The 17,813-nt window shown below is 39.2% G+C and overlaps 1 protein-coding gene across 1 annotated transcript in view; it reads left to right on the forward strand.

Annotated features, from left to right (window-relative positions):
* The window catches only part of LRGUK (leucine-rich repeats and guanylate kinase domain containing), a 130,271-nt gene that overhangs the window by 33,946 nt on the left and 78,512 nt on the right, over positions 1-17,813 (forward strand). The window contains exons 7-9 of the mRNA XM_011941220.1: positions 2,131-2,274; positions 13,877-13,957; positions 16,338-16,424. Of these exons, the coding sequence (XP_011796610.1) occupies positions 2,131-2,274; positions 13,877-13,957; positions 16,338-16,424 (312 nt within the window). The remainder of the gene's footprint in view (positions 1-2,130; positions 2,275-13,876; positions 13,958-16,337; positions 16,425-17,813) is intronic.

A 17,813-nucleotide genomic window follows, 5' to 3' on the forward strand; every position in this document is an offset into this window, starting at 1 on the left:
ATCTACCACTTTGAAAGCCATTAGAGATCCTGTAGGAAGAATTACAGTCTATCTACCACACCTAAAGGACTTCAAAGTTCTCTGGGAAGAAGTGTATTAAGAAGAATTACAGTCTATCTACCACATCTAAAGCATTTCAGAGTTCTTTAGGAAGAAATATATTGTATATAAATTTGGTATGTGGGAATATTTTGAATAGGCTATTGGGGTCTTATTGCAGTATGTTAAATTAATATGGATATGATGTTAAGTTTGGTGTAGTTTTTTTCTTTCCCTTTTCTATTTTACTTTATATAACTTTTTTGAACTCTGGACAGAAGGAAATTTGACTGTACTTTGGCAAATGAATTATGGGTATTTTTTTCTATTTATTATGATATTTTTCAAATAAAAATAAAAAGAATACTATGATAAACCCTTGTGTGCTATCACTTAGCTTTGTAGATTATCAACATTCTATTAACATGTTTTTAAAGCCATAGAATTAAACTAATGAAGACAAATCTTGCTCATTATTGAAATGAAATTTTATTTTAAAAATAGGATGAAAATGAGCTCTTACTGTCAAATGTACCAGGAAACATGTACCAGGGAAAATACAGAGGGAAGAGAATTATTGTTATTATTTGTTGTTATGGGTATATGGAGATTGGGGAAGAAGACAACATTTCAGTCTTAAATCTTTGTTTTATTCTCATTGTTGAGGAAGATGCTTTTGTGTGAATTACTGAAAAACTTGGTTTGATTATCTACTGTTGCATAACAAGCTACCACAGTTTTAGTGACTTGGTAAAATAACCATTGTATTAACTAACAATTCTGCAATCTGAGCCAGGCTCAGCTGGGAGGTTCTCCCACTGGGCTTGCTGCATTTAGCTGGCATATTTGTTGGGGGCTTGGCTCAGTTGAGAGGCTGGGATGGCTAGGTTTTTCTCTCTCTTTAGTGTCAGGGCGTCTCCCCATGTGACGTTTCCTTTTCCATATAACCTCTCCACAAGTTCTCTCCAACAGAGTAACTGCAGTTCTTATGTGGTAGCTCAGTACTTCTGACACACAAAAGCAGAAGCTGCCAGGCCTTCTTAAGTCTTAGGCTTGGAACTGGCATACTTCTACCATATTCTTCGGTGAAGCTAAGTCACAGGTCCGGCCTAGGTTTAAGAGGAGGGGACCATGGCCAGGTGCAGCAGCTCACGCCTGTAATCCCAGCACTTTGGGAGGCCAAGGTAGGTGGATCACTTGAGGTCAGGAGTTTAAGACCAGCCTGGCCAACATGGTGAAACCCCATCTCTACCAAAAACACAAAAATAAGCCAGGCATGGTGGTGCGCACCTATAGTCCCAGCTACTCGGGAGGCTGAGGCAGGAGAATCACTTGAACCCCAGAGGCAGAGGTTGCAGTGAGCCGAGATCGTGCCACTGTACTCCAGCCTGGGCTACAAAGCCAGACTCCTTCTCAGGAGGCTGAGGCAGGAGAATCACTTGAACCCCAGAGGCAGAGGTTGCAGTGAGCCGAGATCGTGTCACTGTACTCCAGCCTGGGCTACAAAGCCAGACTCCTTCTCAAAAAAAAAAAAAAAAAAAAGAAGAGAAAGAGTAGAGGGAACTGCACAAGGGCAGGAATAATGGGGGGCATGGCTCATTGGAGAACATTAAGATAACAGACTACTAGCACCCTCACCACATGAGTGATTATATTTAGGGTGTTGCTGAAAACAAAATGTATGTGGGGATTATAATAGTCAAGTGGCTTCTTGTGTTGATGAAAGAATTACATTAAATTTATATTTCTAGTGATCTATCTGGAGTTATGCTGTCATTACATTTTAGGTGTGCAATGTTAAAAGCTTAAATTACCTGCCTTTTTCTTTCTTACTTATTTGAATACTCGTCTTGCTTTAACCTTAATGAAAATATTATATTCTGAATTTTCCAGCTGAAAAACTAGAACTTCTTTCTGGGATAAGTGTATGTGTTTAGAGTGGTGAATGACGGAAGTGGGTTGGAGGGAAGAACAAGAATGCCTTACTGATGTTTTTAGAGAGATTTGGGTCAGTATCCAAAATGAAAACTTGCCGTTATAACTTTTCCTTGAGAGGTCTTTGAGACATTAAATGTATTTTGTCTATTTTAGAGCAATAACCAGATTGAGACAATCACAGGTTTGGAGGATCTAGAAGCCCTACAGAATCTGGATCTGTCCCACAATCAGATAAGCAGCCTCCAAGGCTTAGAGAATCATGACCTCCTGGAAGTGATCAACCTGGAGGATAATAAGGTAGTGTTATACTTCACATGTCTTGGTTTCAGTGTCGACATAAGAGGACATATTAGAGAAGCACAGACCCTTCATTTTTGGTTTCTCAAGGGTGGACACATTAAATGCCAGCTTAGAAATATTGTTCTAGCAAAATTCCTAGAGTAGTTGCAGAAGGATTGTTTTTAAAAAGTACTTAAAATCTTAATTATTGAAAATGTGATGATTCATAATTACATTATTTTTAAGGTTTAAACTGCAACCACATGTGGATGATTTTCTAAAGTATATGTGTTCATACAAAATTTTGTGTAGAAATGTGGCAGTAGGAATGTCTGAAATATCAGAGCAAGGAGGTTGGAGATACAAGAATAACCATAGGCTGGGGTTGCTCCATGTCTGCCATTTAAAGAAAAGTCTAGGGCTTTGGTAAGGGAAGTGTTGGGAAGATGTTGGTGAAAGGATACAACATTTCAGTTACATAAGGAGTTTGTCCCAGAGATCTATTGTATAACATGGCAATTATAGTTAATAAAAATATGTTGTATTTTTCCATGTTGAGAGAGTAGATTTTAAACATGTTTACCATAAAAATGATTACTTTGTGAGGTAACACATATGTTAAAAAGCTAGATTTAGCCATCTCACGATGTAACATGATGATGTGATGAATTTCAAGTCATCGTGTTGTACACAATAAGTACCTATAATTTTATATGTCAATTTAAAAAAAGTAAAACGTTTAAAAATGCAAATACCTTAGGAAAGGCTTAAACCCTTAAAAATAAAGAGAAGAGGCACGGGAAGGGAGTTCTTATATACCAATCTACATGATGGGTTGGGGACTGGGTTTATTCGAATTTTAATGTCTGGCTTAATAATGCACACTTTACTTCAAAAATCACAGAAACGGGCTTTCACTCTTACATTTTATTTTTAATAAAGCATTTGTGCTCCTAATCATGGTATATTAAGTTGGTAACTTTACCTGACTTCTTATGCTGTAAGGTCTACAAAGTTATTTTATTTATATTGAATACTTCATCACATTTTTGGGAGAACACTTTCATAAGGAGGCTGAATGTTTATTTCTTCTTGAAAATGAAAAGTTGGGCTGAGCCTGAAAGGGACAGTTGGTGTCAGTTCAAGTGAGCTGGCCTGTAGTGGGAATCTTGCTGTGTTCTGCTGTGGTGGTGCTTGTCAGTTTTGCGCGATGAGCCTTTTATTCCAACAAACTTCCCTTATCTGTTAGGTTGCTAAGAATCAAGAAAAGTCAGTTATTAGTCCTGGGAACAGATGAGTTTTCAATCACAGACAAAACTGTTCCTCGTCATTCTCCTTGACTTGTGTGTGTGTGTGTGTGTATCTTTTTTCTTTTTCTGAGACGGAGTCTCTCCCTGTCGCCCAGGCTGGAGTGCAGTGGCGCTATCTCGGCTCACTGCAAGCTCCACCTCTCGGATTCAGGCCATTCTCGCGCCTCAGCCTCCCGAGCAGCTTGGGACTACAGGCACCCGCCACCATGTCCGGCTAATTTCTTTTGTATTTTTAGTAGAGACGGGGTTTCACTGTGCTAGCCAGGATGGTCTCTATCTCCTGACCTCGTGATCCACCGCTTTGGCCTCCCAAAGTGCTGGGATTACAGGCGTGAGTCCTTGACTTGTATGTCTAGTTGTTTTGGCAACTTCTCCAGTTAATTCTACTGGACAATCTTTGTTCACTGTACCATGTGTCTTAGGAAATCCGCACAATCTCTGTCTGGTGTGGCTTTAGTGTCCTTTTCATGCATTTGCCACTGACGGCTGATTTTTAGAAAATTTCTTACTTAAAATGGTTCTCACATAAATACAGGGGCTGATCAAAAGGTGGAAAGCACTCATTAAATCTCAACTCAATGCATCTCAGGATTTAGGAAAAGGAGTAACAGTAATGATAATAGTAACAATTCCGGTCATAAAATAATCTAGAGATATTTGCTGAGGATCTTTATGCACCAGGCACTTTCCTAAGCACTTTATCTCATTTAATCCTCATTATAACCCTATTATTCATTTTACAAATGAAGAAACAGGGGCGGAAAGAGGTTAAGTAACTTGCCCAAAGTCATGTATCCAGCAAATAGCAGAGCCAGTCTGCAAATAGAGAATGGTTTGCCTCCGGTTTCAATGTTCTTAACCTCTGCAGGGTGATATAGTACATAAAATGCTAATGGGCCTCCCTTCTGAAAGGGCCTGTTGTAATGCCCCAATACAGTGCTTTCTCAGCGAAACATCACGTGAGCCACAGATGTGAACCACAGATGTAATCTAAAATTCGCCAGTAGCCACAGTAAAAAGGTGCAAAGAAACAGGTGAAATTAATTTTAATAATGCATTTTACTTAACCCAGTAGATCCAAAATGTTGTCATTTCAACATGTAATCTATGTACAGACTTATTGATAAGATATTTAACTTTCTATCGTTTCATACTAAATTTCTGACATCTGGTGTGTATTTTACACTTAAAGTATGTCTCAATTCATCCTGGCCATATTTTAAGTGCTGGGCAGCTGCATGTGGCTAGTAATTATCATATGGGACAGCGCAGATCTAGAAACACCTCACAAATAGTATGTCGTTCTCTTCCATTTCAAGAGACTTTTCAAATTGTATTTGACAAACTTTAAAGAAAAAGAGGAGCCTGTAATCCCAGCACTTTGGGAGGCCGAGACGGGCAGATCATGAGGTCAGGAGATTGAGACCATCCTGGCTAACAAGGTGAAACCCCGTCTCTACTAAAAAATACAAAAAAAAACTAGCCGGGCGTGGTGGCGGGCGCCTGTAGTCCCAGCTACTCAGGAGGCTGAGGCAGGAGAATGGCGTGAACCCGGGAGGCGGAGCTTGCAGTGAGCTGAGATCCGGCCACTGCACTCCAGCCTGGGCGACAGAGCAAGACGCTGTCTCAAAAAAAAAAAAAAGAAAAAGAGGAATATCATCATGTAAAGAAAGGAGTTTATAATTTTCAAATGTTAAAGAGGATCCATTAAAAAAAAGTGGCCACGTGTCCCAAAGGACCTTTGGCACCCATGAGGTCTGTAACAATCACCTTATTCCCCTGCTCCCCCCTGGGCAGGTTGAAGAGCAACCAGCAGTACTTTGAAATATTCTTTGAGGCTTCAGGAGAGTTCCTCAGAGAACTCTCCAGGACTACTGAGAATACTGTGTATCAGAGGTGGAAAATTTATCATTTAGCAGAAACATAACCTAGCTTCTGCTTCTCATATGATTAATCTGACATTAAGAATATTGTTTTATTGGTAGCACTGCATCAGTATTATGTACTTGGTTTTAGCAGTTGAGACATTGTAGCACCCACATGTGATCGTTTGAACATCTTTTTAAGTCCACTTGAGAATGTTTACCATCAGCTGGGGATTTGGGGACCTTAGTTACCCTCTACTCTGTAGTCTTGTTAGATTTTACATCATTTCCAGCATTTAAAACATATCCCAAGCTGTTAGCTCTATTATAACCTCAGTCCTTTCTTCTAGAAGCAAGATATCAGTTTGGGAGTGACTTAGAAAAATGCTCTCTTACTTCTCTAAGTCTCAGTGTCATTATTTCACACTGTCGGTTCCCAATTACTTTTCTGAATTTTTGTGAGGATTCGCAAGGTAATACTCATAAAGCAATGGACGCATGGAGAGAACTTGAATCCTAAGTAATAAAAGTGCTCCTCCCAGAGTTTCCTGTCTCTTCATTCTTTGCAGTGCTCTGGCTTTCCTTCTAAATCATTCTCCTTGAATGCTGATGGGGACAATGGCAGCTGAAGACCATTATTCCACTCTATTTTTGTGATGGTTTGTATAGGCAGAACATTCTTTGCCGAGGACTCCTTGCTTCTTGTTGTTCAAAGACAGATGCCATTTAATGTTCCTGGCAAGCAATGTGCATTACCCTCCTCTTCACTGAACCTTGGCTCACACTTCTCTTCACATATGTGAGCAAAAGGAACTTTGGGGGCATTAAACCCAATCAGACTTCTAAGTGAACTTTATTTCTCTCTGGATTTAAGTTTGTTAGGTTAGGCCTGTAATGAGAAGGGTTGGACTGGGTGAGTCCTTGGGGCCTGCAGGGGCTGAAAACAGTGATGCAGAGGCATGCCATTGATGCTGGTGTGATCAGATCTCCTGCTAAAGTCAATCTCCATTCCACCTGGCCAACATGCCCCTGCCCCGGGATGCAAACAGGAGGGAGGCCCCCTTGGAGGTCTTTGGCCTCCTTACACCCAAAGGTGATGCCCAAGGCAGGATAACCTGATCTGCTCAGCAACTGCTCTCTGGATAGTCTTGGCTCTCTGCAGAGAGTGCTAATGGGTGCACACTTTGAGTCCGGGTTTTGATGCTGCTTCATCACTTTTAGAAACAATTTTTGAACTCTCAGATCAAGGTGAATGTGACTTTCCCCTTTGCCCCGACCCCTTTGTTAACGCTTATATCCTGGTAGTAGACTTGGCCTGCTTCCTGGTGCCCTGGCTCCATGATGATGGGGTCAGCAGGGATAGTTGCCCTTTGCCTGCTTTAGCACTGGCTCACTGAGTAGAGTGCTGGCCATTGACCAGGAGACCACATGTTCCTCGTCATCTGACTTGGTTAGGCCAGCTACGTAGGACTGGCTGTCAGTGGCCAGTTTATGTGACTGGGGATGGAGACCAGCACTCTTAGGGGCAGCTGGCGGAGTGAGTGCTCCCTTGCAGAAGGAGTGGGAATGTTAAGTCAGCCATTTTCTTCTGATCCTCATGCAGATCCAGCGTATTTCTACCTCTGGAGCTTCGTAACATCTGGTGTCTCTGCTGGAAGCTTTTCCCCTCATCTTCAAAAAAATTCACTTCATTTCATTTAAGCCTCTGGCAAACTCTCACAAAAAATGGCCTCTGACCCCCCTCTGGCCTCTCCAGCACCCCCTCTCTGTTTTCTTTATCCCTTTACACTTTTTAATTTATCATTAATACTTACTATTACCTGAGATTGTGTCATATTGCATATTCTAGTTTCACATCTGTTAGAGTTCACTGGCTTTCCAACTAGAATGTTAGCTTCAAGAGCTCAGGGACTTTATCTTGTTCACTTTGAGCAATGCCTGGCTCAGAGATGGCACTGAAGAATATTTGTTCTCTTGGCTCCAGGCATGCTGACTCACATCTGTAATCCTGGAGCTTTGGGAGGCCAAGGTAGGCTGATCACTTGAGTCCAGGAGTTTGACCAGCCTGGGCAACACAGCAAGACTCCCATCTCTTCCCTCCACCAAAAAAAATAATAAATAACTGGGCATGGTGACATGTACCTGTAGTCCCAGCTACTTGTGAGGTTGAGGCAGGAGGATGGCCTGAGTCTAGGAGTTTGAGGCTGCAGTAAGCTATTATCACACCACTGCACCTCAGCCTGGGCAACATCACGAGACCCTATCTCTTAAAAAAAACAGAATATTTGTTGACTGAATGCAGGACCCTCAGGAACTCTCAGGAATACCCAGATTTGCCTCCCTTCTATCAAGTGTTTGGTTCATGTTTGAGGTGCACGGGATGAGATTCTGGAATGATTGTGAATAAGAAGTGAGGCTCGAGTGTCTTCCTACAGGGCAGAGAAGGGAGATGGTGACTGGAGATCAGAGGAGTGGTTTGAGCTGAGTGGATGAGGGCCTTCAATCAGGTAGCAGTAGTGAGGAAGGGGAAGGAAGGCTGGGGTCTAGAGGTGTTTCTGAGGAAGAATTACTAGGGCAGATTAGAGGTGGTGGATGAGGAAGAAAATGTTTCTGAGGACGACTCCCGGGTTTGCAACTTAGGTGACTCAGGTGACTGGGTGACAGTGCTGCCATCCAGCCTCCTTACTGTCATCCAGAACCCCTGGTGTATGGTTCTTTATCTTGTCCTAAACCTTAGATGCAGAGTGTCCCATTCCAACAGCAGGGTGGGGGCATGCTGTGCCAGCTGTCTGTGACAGAAGGCAAGCCCTGTCCGTGGAGCCACTTCTCTTGGAAGCTAACCCTTACTAAGTATAGCAGGTGAAATTGTGTGCCCCTCTCCTCCAAAAAGCCTACCCCCAGGAAACTGTGAATGTCCCCTCATGTGGAAAAGGGATCTTTGAAGATGTAATCAAGTTTGGGATCTAAAGAGAAGAACATCCTGGATGTAGGGTGGCCCTAAACCCAATGTCCTGATAAGAGGCTGAAGGAAAGAAGACACACACACACACACACACACACACACACAGAGAGAAGGCCCTGAGATGACCCAGGCGAAGATGGGGCAGAGATTAGAGTTATGTTGCTGCAAGCCAAGCAAGGTCTGGAATTACTGGAAGCTGGAGAAGGCAGGGAAGGGTTCTCTAGAACCTTCTGAGAGAGCGCAGGACTGCTGAAACCTTAATTTTAGACTGCTGGTCTCCAGAACTGTGGAAGGAAGAAATTTCTTTTGCTTTAGGCCTCCAGGTTTGTGGTAGTTTGTTATGTAAACCCTAGAAAACTTATATATCAAGTAAAACTGTATGTCTGGGGACTAGAGTATGAGGTCTAAAAGTTATTCTTCACTATGGTCTTTTGTAATTTCTGCTTTTTATGTTTTATTGAAGAAATTTCTCTATACCCCAGATTTTAAAGATTCTCATATATTTTCTTGTAATTTCAAGTTTTTTTTCCCATATTTAGTCTTTAATCCAGTTGGGATTTGTTTTGTGGGTAGTGTGAGGTGGGCATCTAATTCCCAGGTAGGAAATAAATTGTCCCAACATTTCAGAATTCTGATTAATACTGGTAAAATATTCTATTGAATGGATATGTCAGGATTTATTGAGTCATTTACTTATTGAAATTTATGTTTAAAATTTGTTGTAGCGTATATTCTTATATATATACCTTTAAGTATATATTAAATGATTTACTTAGGATAGTTTCTTGGAAATACTATTACTGGATATAGGCATTTTTAAGACTCTTACTATATTTCATAAAGGCTCATACTAATTATAATCCTACCAGTTAGAATACTATATTATAAGCACATCTTACTACACCTTTGTGAGCAAATATCTTTTAAAAATTATGTCACTCTGATAGAGAAAAACAGTATTTTGCATTATTTTATATAAAAATTTTTGATTACCCATGAGGTTAAACTTTTTTTTGACCTGTTTGTTAGACACTTAGTTTTCTTTCTAGAAATTGTCTATTCATGCCCTTGACTATCATTTATATTATTATTGTTCTGCTTTTCATTGTACTCATTGTACTTTTGCTACACATTTGAAAGTAATTTCTGAAGTCTATCAATATTTTTCTTTGTGTCTTCCTTTATTATTTTTAAAATTTTTATGAAGTCTTTCTCTGTTCTGAAATCTGTTAGGTGTTCACCTAAACTTTTTTCCCCCTGGTTTCTTTTATTACCTTTCAACTCTTGATCCATAATTTATTTTATGGTATAATTGAAACAAACATTTTAATTTATAGGAGGAATAAAATCTAGTATTCAATAGCACAATGGGGTGACTATAGTTAATAATATTTTACTGTATATTTCAAAATAACTAAAAGAGTAGAATTGTTACATTTCTAACACAAAGAAATAATAAATGCTTGAGGTGATGGATACCCCAGTTACCCTGATTTGATCATTACACATTGTGTGCTTGTATCAAAATATCACGTTTACCCCATAAATATGTACAACTCTTATGTATCCACAATAACTAAAAGTGTAAAAAATCAATTTACTTTTTAAAATATCTAATAGTAATATAATAACAGCTATCATTCATTGAGGACCCATTATATCCCCAGCCTTGTGCTAACCAATTCACATTAATTAACTCATTTAACAAATAGTTTTATTGAATAAGGCTAATTTTCTCACTGATACAGAAATAAATATTTTCTGCAGTATTTATTCTGTTCCATTGATCTGTCTGTTGATTCTTATTCCAGTAATGCACTTACCAACTTCATCAACTAGTTGATAGATCCCCACAGTTTGAAAAATATTTGTGGTTCATCTTTTAAATATACACCATTCTTATTTCTCTTAAGATTCTACTAAGGTACAGAAAACTTAAATAAAACTAGTTGTCTTTAGTTTAGTGGAGAATTCAGGCCTGCTGCAACCCAAATTCTAACCCTGGCCAAATTCAGGAAGTCAAGCAATCTTGTTTTTTCTTTTTTTCTTTTTCCCCCTTCTTAAAATTGTGAAACAAAACCAATACTGAAAAGATCTGTTTCTGGAGTATTTATTCTGTTCCATTGATCCGTCTGTTGATTCTTATTCCAGTAATGCACTTACCAACATCATCAGCTACTTGATGGGTTCCCTGCAGTTTGAAAAATATTTTTCTGCACAGATTTATGTTTAAATGTGGCAGTGAAAAAAATTTTAATGGTTGTACCCAATTGTTTTCTAAGAAGACAAATATATATATATAAAATATATATGTGTGTGTGTATATATAACACATATTTATATATGCTTATATATTTTTATATATTCACATATAGAAATTATATATGTATATATAATTTTTTTTTTAAATAAAAGACTTTGGTAGTTCCCTTGAGATCTGGATGGTGATGCTTAGTGACTATGGCCTTGAGGGAAATGGTAAAAGAAGAAAAGAAGAGGAAGTCAACATGCTTTGGGGGTGGGGGTGTGGACTGTCGTCAATAGGGGCAAAGGAGGTGAGAGAATGGGCTGGACTGGAGTCTGGGGATCAACTGTGCTAACATGACATTCTTGGCAGCAGATGACTGGACTTCCCATAGGAACATAACTTTTCCGGCAGTATTCCACTGGAAGCTGTTTGGGGTGCTGTTGTCTCTACTCCTTCTGTAAAAGTCCGTTATGCACACAGTCCTGGCTTTGTGGCCTTTGCAGAGAAAAGATGTGAGGGTGGAGTCCTTGGGGCAGGTTGTGCAGAAGAGGGAGGGCGCATGCAGGGCAAGAAGTATCTGTGGCACTTTGCTAATTCAGTAGACATGGGGAGATGAAGCCAGGCCACCCCGTACCTTCTCCCCTCTCACCTCATCCTACCCATGGAAGGCCAGGAAGGGAAGATGGGTCCCTTTCATTTGGCTCTCAAAAAACCAACTGATCCCAGCTGGCATCTTGCGGCAGTGTAATTTTGTATATTCCATGGCCACTGTGTTCATGGTGTTTGTAACATATCAAGGAGATCTTTCCATGTCAATCACTGTAAATATCACTATCCTCTAAAATGAGCATGTAGTGTTGCTACTAGAAGACTACACTATTACCCATTTAATTACATGGTCATGGTGTTCTTAGGAATTTACATTTTTTTACTTTTATTGATAATGTTAGACTGAATGTTCTTGTATCTAATTTTTTAACAAACATTAGAATATAGAATATTTCACATATAGAAATTACATATTATATATAATTTTTTTTTAAAGAAAAGACTTTAGTGGTTCCCTTTAGATCTGGATGGTGATGCTTAGAGACTATGGCCTTGAGGGAAATCTAATTTTTACAAAAAAATTAGATACACATGATCTCTTTAGTATAAACCTCTTGAAGTGGGAAAGCTGGTTCATAGCTTATGAAACACATGAAATACATCAGGTTGCCCTATAGAAAGAATGAACCAGTTTCCACTCTCACCAGCAATGTATGCAAATGCACATGGCCACGACTTGTTGGTGAGATGTGATAAATGAAGGAACACATCTCTTAACATTAGTGTTAGGTCCAAAAATAAGAGCAGGCCAGTGTGGTGGCTCATGGGTGTAGTCCTAGCACTTGGGAATGGGAAGTCGAGGTGGGTGGATTGCTTGAGCCCAGGAGTTCAAGAACAGCCTGAGCAGCATGGCAAAACCCTGTCTCCCAAAAAAATACAAAAATTAGCTGAGCTTGGCAGTGCACACTTGTAGTCCCAGCTACTTGGGAGTGAGGGGGCTGAGGTAGGAAGATTCCTTGAGCTAGGGAGGTTGAGGCTGCAGTGAGCCGTGATCATACCACTGCACTCCAGCATGGGTGACAGAGGGAGACCCAATCTCAAAAAAAAAAAAAAAAAAAAAGAACAAGAACAAGAGTAGGTGGAATGCTAGAAGAAAATTAATCCATTGTTCACAGGTTTACTTTTCCACTTCCCTGAATAATACAATAGAAAACAATTGATCCCTTTTTTTAAAAAAAAGATAATCCAAATGGCAGGCTGATGGACAGTTTAGTCATCTTATGGAAAAATATGTGTATAATAGTATAATGTTGCTCTAACAAGATTAATGTGTGCAGGTTGTAGATTGCAACTCTGGTGTTTGCCTTTCATATTATATCTTTGAAAATGGCATCCTTTGAACATGGTGCATATGTTTGTCCTCTGCCTTGGCTTTGGGTCTAGTTTGCATTTTAATTGTGTATTGTGGTTGGATAACTCAGGAGTTATTGGTGACCCTTCTGTTGGAGTGCTTTCCAATGCATGCAGAAATGATTTGGAGAAAAATAGAAATGAAAAAGTGATGATTAACTTTTTGCAAAAGTTTAATATCTACACTTGATATAAAATTGTAATTATGCTAATTACAAAAATTTAAATAAACCTATTTGCCTTTAATTTAGTGAAGAATTCAGGCCTGCCACAACCTAAGTGCTATTCCTGGTCAAATTAAGGAACTGTCAAGCAATCATTTTTTTTTTCTTTCTGTTCTGCTGCTTTTTAAAATTGTGAAATACAACCTATACAGAAAAGTATATAAAACATAAGTGTACAAGTCAGCTAAAGAGTTCAAGGTGAACATTACACACCCATCAAGAAATACGTCATATGATTTTTAGTTTTTTACCTTTCCTTGAATTAATTCTCTAGTGGAAAAAGTGATAAAGCCATATATGTGCATGCAGTAAGAAGACTTTGGCTGGGCACAGTGGCTCATGCCTGTAATCCCAACACTTTGCGAGGCCAAGGCAGGTGGATCACAAGGTCAGGAGATTGAGACCATCTTGACCAGCATGTTGAAACCCCATATCTACTAAAAATGCAAAAATTATCTGGGCGTGGTGCTGTGTGCCTGTAATCCCAGCTCCTCTGAAAGCTGAAGCAGGATAATTGCTTAAACTAGGGAGTCGGAGGTTGCAGTGAGCCGAGATCACACCACTGTACTCCAGCCTGGCAACAGAGTGAGACTCCATCTCAAAAAAAAAAAAAAAAAAAAAAAAAAAAAAATCACAAATGACCAGGGTGGCAGAAGCAGGGTTGGGAAAGGAAGTTGGGAGCTGGTGGGCTAAGAATGGGGGTGGGGTGGGTAACCAGGTCATCCTTGGATGCATTTTTGTACTGTTTTTCTGACTTTGAATGCTATTTTATTTCTGCCTTAAAGTGAACATGGGTAAGAGGAGGAAACTTACTGTTCCCTACCTAGAGAAGAAAAAAGAAAACATGGTTGTGTGCATGCATGTTTATAGAAGGGGTATGCACTAATTCCCTTGTTCTGTGTAGTTCTGTGGAATTCTCATTAAAAAGCTGGACAGAGCAATTTTTAAAATAAGTTGAATTGAAAGGACCCAAACTGGCTCCTATTGTGTTACGTTTTCTATTGTGTTTGTGCATTTAGTCTGTTGATACTTTTTTTTCTTTGATTGAACAGATTGCTGAGCTGAGAGAAATAGAATACATCAAAAATTTACCCATCCTTCGAGTTCTCAATCTGCTGAAAAATCCAATTCAGGTGAGACATTATTTATATCAGGGGAGGGAGAGAGAGAAGAAAGTGGGTGGGTGGAGGGGAACTATCTAGGAATTTTTCAAGAAGTACTTTTGGTAAAAGAATATCAGGAATGTGACTAGAATTTGTCTATCTTCCTTCTCTCTAAGGAAGGGTTTAGTAGTACCTAAAGTGACAATTTTTTTTTAAGACTTAAGATCTTCTTTCATGACTAACAAGCTGTCACATGACTGTTAGTGAAGGAAAGCCTGAAACTGAATATCATTTAGTTGCTCTGCTGGTCATTTGTGACTCATCCCTGGTGGTACTAAAGGTTACAGGAAGGAGGTAATAAGATTACAGAACAATGTTCTCTCACATTAGACAATGCAAGACACCATAGGTGGAGACAGAATGTGATTCCTATTTTATAACAAGGGAAAGAAAATCTAAGATTAGATACCTAATTTACCTGGATATACCCATGACATTGATGTATATGTAAAATAATTATAGAACAAAATAATACATGTCCCAGGAGTTCTTCACACCTCTGGGATTGAAGGATCAGGGACTGTGTTTCGAGTCCCTCTCTTTCTCTCCATTGACGGATGCTTTCTCCCGGCCTCCTTCCCTCCTTCCTTGTCTGCTTGTCCTTCATTCCATTCTTCTACCTGTATCCTTCACTTAGTTTCCACAGGCTCTTGACTTTGCATGTAGCTCTTAGTAACCTTCTTTTTGTGTGTATCTTGATGAACATGTCTAGATAGGTGAAAAAAAAATAAGAAAGATTTATAAATTAAAAACTGCCCTTGGGACAGGAACAGTGAGAGGCAATTTAAAAGCACTTCTGGAAAAGTAAGAGGCAGGGTTTAAAGTGGCCAGCACACCTCAGTTTCAGATCCCTGAAGGGTGTTTGTGCATACACATGAATAAGCATCACAAGCCCTTTGACACATGTTAACTGATTTATATACAAAACCTTCCCCCCAACATTTACACCTAAGCTTTGTACATTCACCTCATATACGGTCTCATCTATTGGGAGGGCGCAAAAGTAATTGTGGTTTTTGTATTATTTTAATGGCAAAGACCACAATTACTTTTGCACCAACCTAATATATAATGGATCATCTACTAATATCTAATGTCTTTTTTCCCCTCAAAGAGGTATAGCTTTTTACTACAAAAACTCTAATTATATTTCCAAAAGGCAGATAATCCTGATGGTAGGGAGTAATAAGGAGTTTATTTGATAAATGAATATCATTTTATTATTACAAACAAATTCATAATAAACAATATAAATTAATATGAAATATTGCATATAAATAACAAAATAATATAAAATATTAAAGTTTCATTATTGGCAGAATTGAGACTTGTTGGAGTTAGAAGACAGGGTTGAAGTCACTGGCCACAGGATCTTAGATGAGATGCTTCACCTGTCTGAGGCTTGGTAGCCTTTAGAAATGAGGATAATCTGGAAGCCATTATCCTCAGCAACCTAACACAGGAACAGGAAACCAAATACTGCATGTTCTCACTTATAACTGGGAGCTGAACTATGAGAACACATGGACACAGGGAGGAGAACAATGCACCCTGGGGCCTGTCGGGGGCCAGGAGCAGGGAGAGCATAAGGATAAATAGCTAATGCATGCAGGGCTTAATACCTAGGTGATGGGTTGATGGGTCCAGCAAACCATCGTGGCACACCCTTACCTGTGTAAGAAACGTGCACGTCCTGCACATATATCCCAGAACTTAAATTATTATTATTATTATTTTTTTATTATTATTTTTTTATTTTTTTTATTTTTGAGACAGAGTCTTGCTCTGCCACCCAGGGGCTGGAGTGCAGTGGCGCGATCTTGGCTCACTGCAAGCTCCACCTCTCGGGTTCACGCCATTCTGCTGCCTCAGCCTCCTGAGTAGCTGGGACTACAGGCACCCGCCACCACGCCCAGCTAATTTTTTTGTATTTTTAGTAGAGACGGGGTTTCACCGTGTTAGCCAGGATGGTCTCGATCTCCTGATCTCGTGATTTGCCCGCCTTGGCCTCGCTCAGTGCTGGGATTACAGGCGTGAGCCACGTCATCTGGCCAATTAAATTAAATTTTTAAAAAAGAAATGAGGGTAACCCACTTGTCCTGTTAGTCTCTAATCTCACAGGGAGATTAACACGAGTATACACTTGAAGACCTTTATAAGTTACAAGGCACAGTCTGCATTGAGTTAATGTAAGGGGACTGGGAAGTGTGAAATGCATAGCCCTGTGAGGGTGTGTGTGGGAATGATGAGGTAGCAGGTGAAAGGCCCAAGCTCATGAAAACCCAATGTTGGTGCTTGTTATTTTGGGAAAAGGAAGGCAACTGAGCAGTCCTCTTGATATTTTAAATAGGAAAAGTCTGAATATTGGTTCTTCGTAATTTTTATGCTTCTGCGATTAACAGAATTAGATCAGAAGAAGATTAAAGTGGAAGAAAAGGTATGTAATCATGTCATACCATTACCATTGTGTTTATGGGTTAATATGCTCAAAAGCTCGTGTTGCCTGCTGTGGAAGCAATATAATCAATAAATAAGACACGTAACAATATGTACATTAATTCATTTAGGGAATGTTTCCTTGTCTTAGGATCTGTTTGTTTAACCCTCTGCAAAGGTGTGTATCAACACAAATGTAGTGAAAGGCCTGATGGCTTGCTGTTAGTACAGTGAAGAGGTTGACCGTAGGGAACAGAAGCAACGCTCCACTTATATAGGTCATAGCTTTATGGCAGACTATCAGTTTGAAAAACTATCCTATTTGGAAGGTGTATGATTCTGTCTGTGTTACCTGAAAAATTCATTTAACAACAAAATGTACTATAATGTCACTCTACCATATAATCGAAAGGTACTCAAATAAATCACTACTCTGATACTTTAAATCCTTAATTCTGCTCTTTAAAATAATGATTCATCTAGTCACAGAATTCCAGAATAACCAGACCTTGAATGCTAGCACCTGCCTCCCTGCTTTTCACACTCATGGTCACTGCTTTGTCTTGCTTTAGTGGCTGGTGACAGCCAAAATCTCTACTAATGAAGGATTTCTTACACTGGATGCAAATTTGAGATGGGAATGAAAACAGGTATAAATATGTAGAGAGGCACGTATTCCATCTCATAAATGCCTTTCTGAAATCTTGGTTAAAAATAGTTACAGATGCCAGACTGTCATTATTCTCACAAGCAAAGGTACTTATTAGATTCCTCTTTTCCTTTAACATTTTGCAAAAGGAATACAATCTAAAACCATGTATTAAGTAAAGATATGGCATATGGTAGATGAGGATAATGTATTTAGAAGAATGGGAAAGACAAGGGGATGGAGAACTGTACACTATGAAGAAAAGGCCCATATCCTTGAATGAAGAAAGTTATGCTAAATGAAGAGGAAGTTTTGGTAGAATTTGAGATTTTGGGAATCGTTCTTGGTGAGATGGTATGAGGAAAACATTCCCCATGCATCAAAACCTGGAATCTACAGCTATAAGTTTTATTCATTTTTCACATATTAAAAGTTGGAATGTTTACTATATTAAAAGTAATCATAGGCTTTAGAGGGGCCGTGGGTTTTTGTTTGGTGGTTTGTGTTTTTTTTTTGCCATTTTCCCTCCCAAACCAGGCAGTATAAAGAAGTAGGAGATCAAAAGACTCCACTCAATATTTTAAAATAATTATCATTTCTTGAATTTTAGGAAAATTAGCATAGACATGAAGACTGAATACTAACATTCATGGGCATGTGTTAAATTATTTTGTGTACCTGGCTGCATGTGTACAACATTTCATTAAGGAAAAATCCAAGCTTTGTCTTCTTTTTAGAAAT

This window comes from Colobus angolensis, unplaced genomic scaffold (genome assembly GCF_000951035.1).
Source record: "Colobus angolensis palliatus isolate OR3802 unplaced genomic scaffold, Cang.pa_1.0 Scaffold2, whole genome shotgun sequence".
NCBI lineage: Eukaryota > Metazoa > Chordata > Mammalia > Primates > Cercopithecidae > Colobus > Colobus angolensis.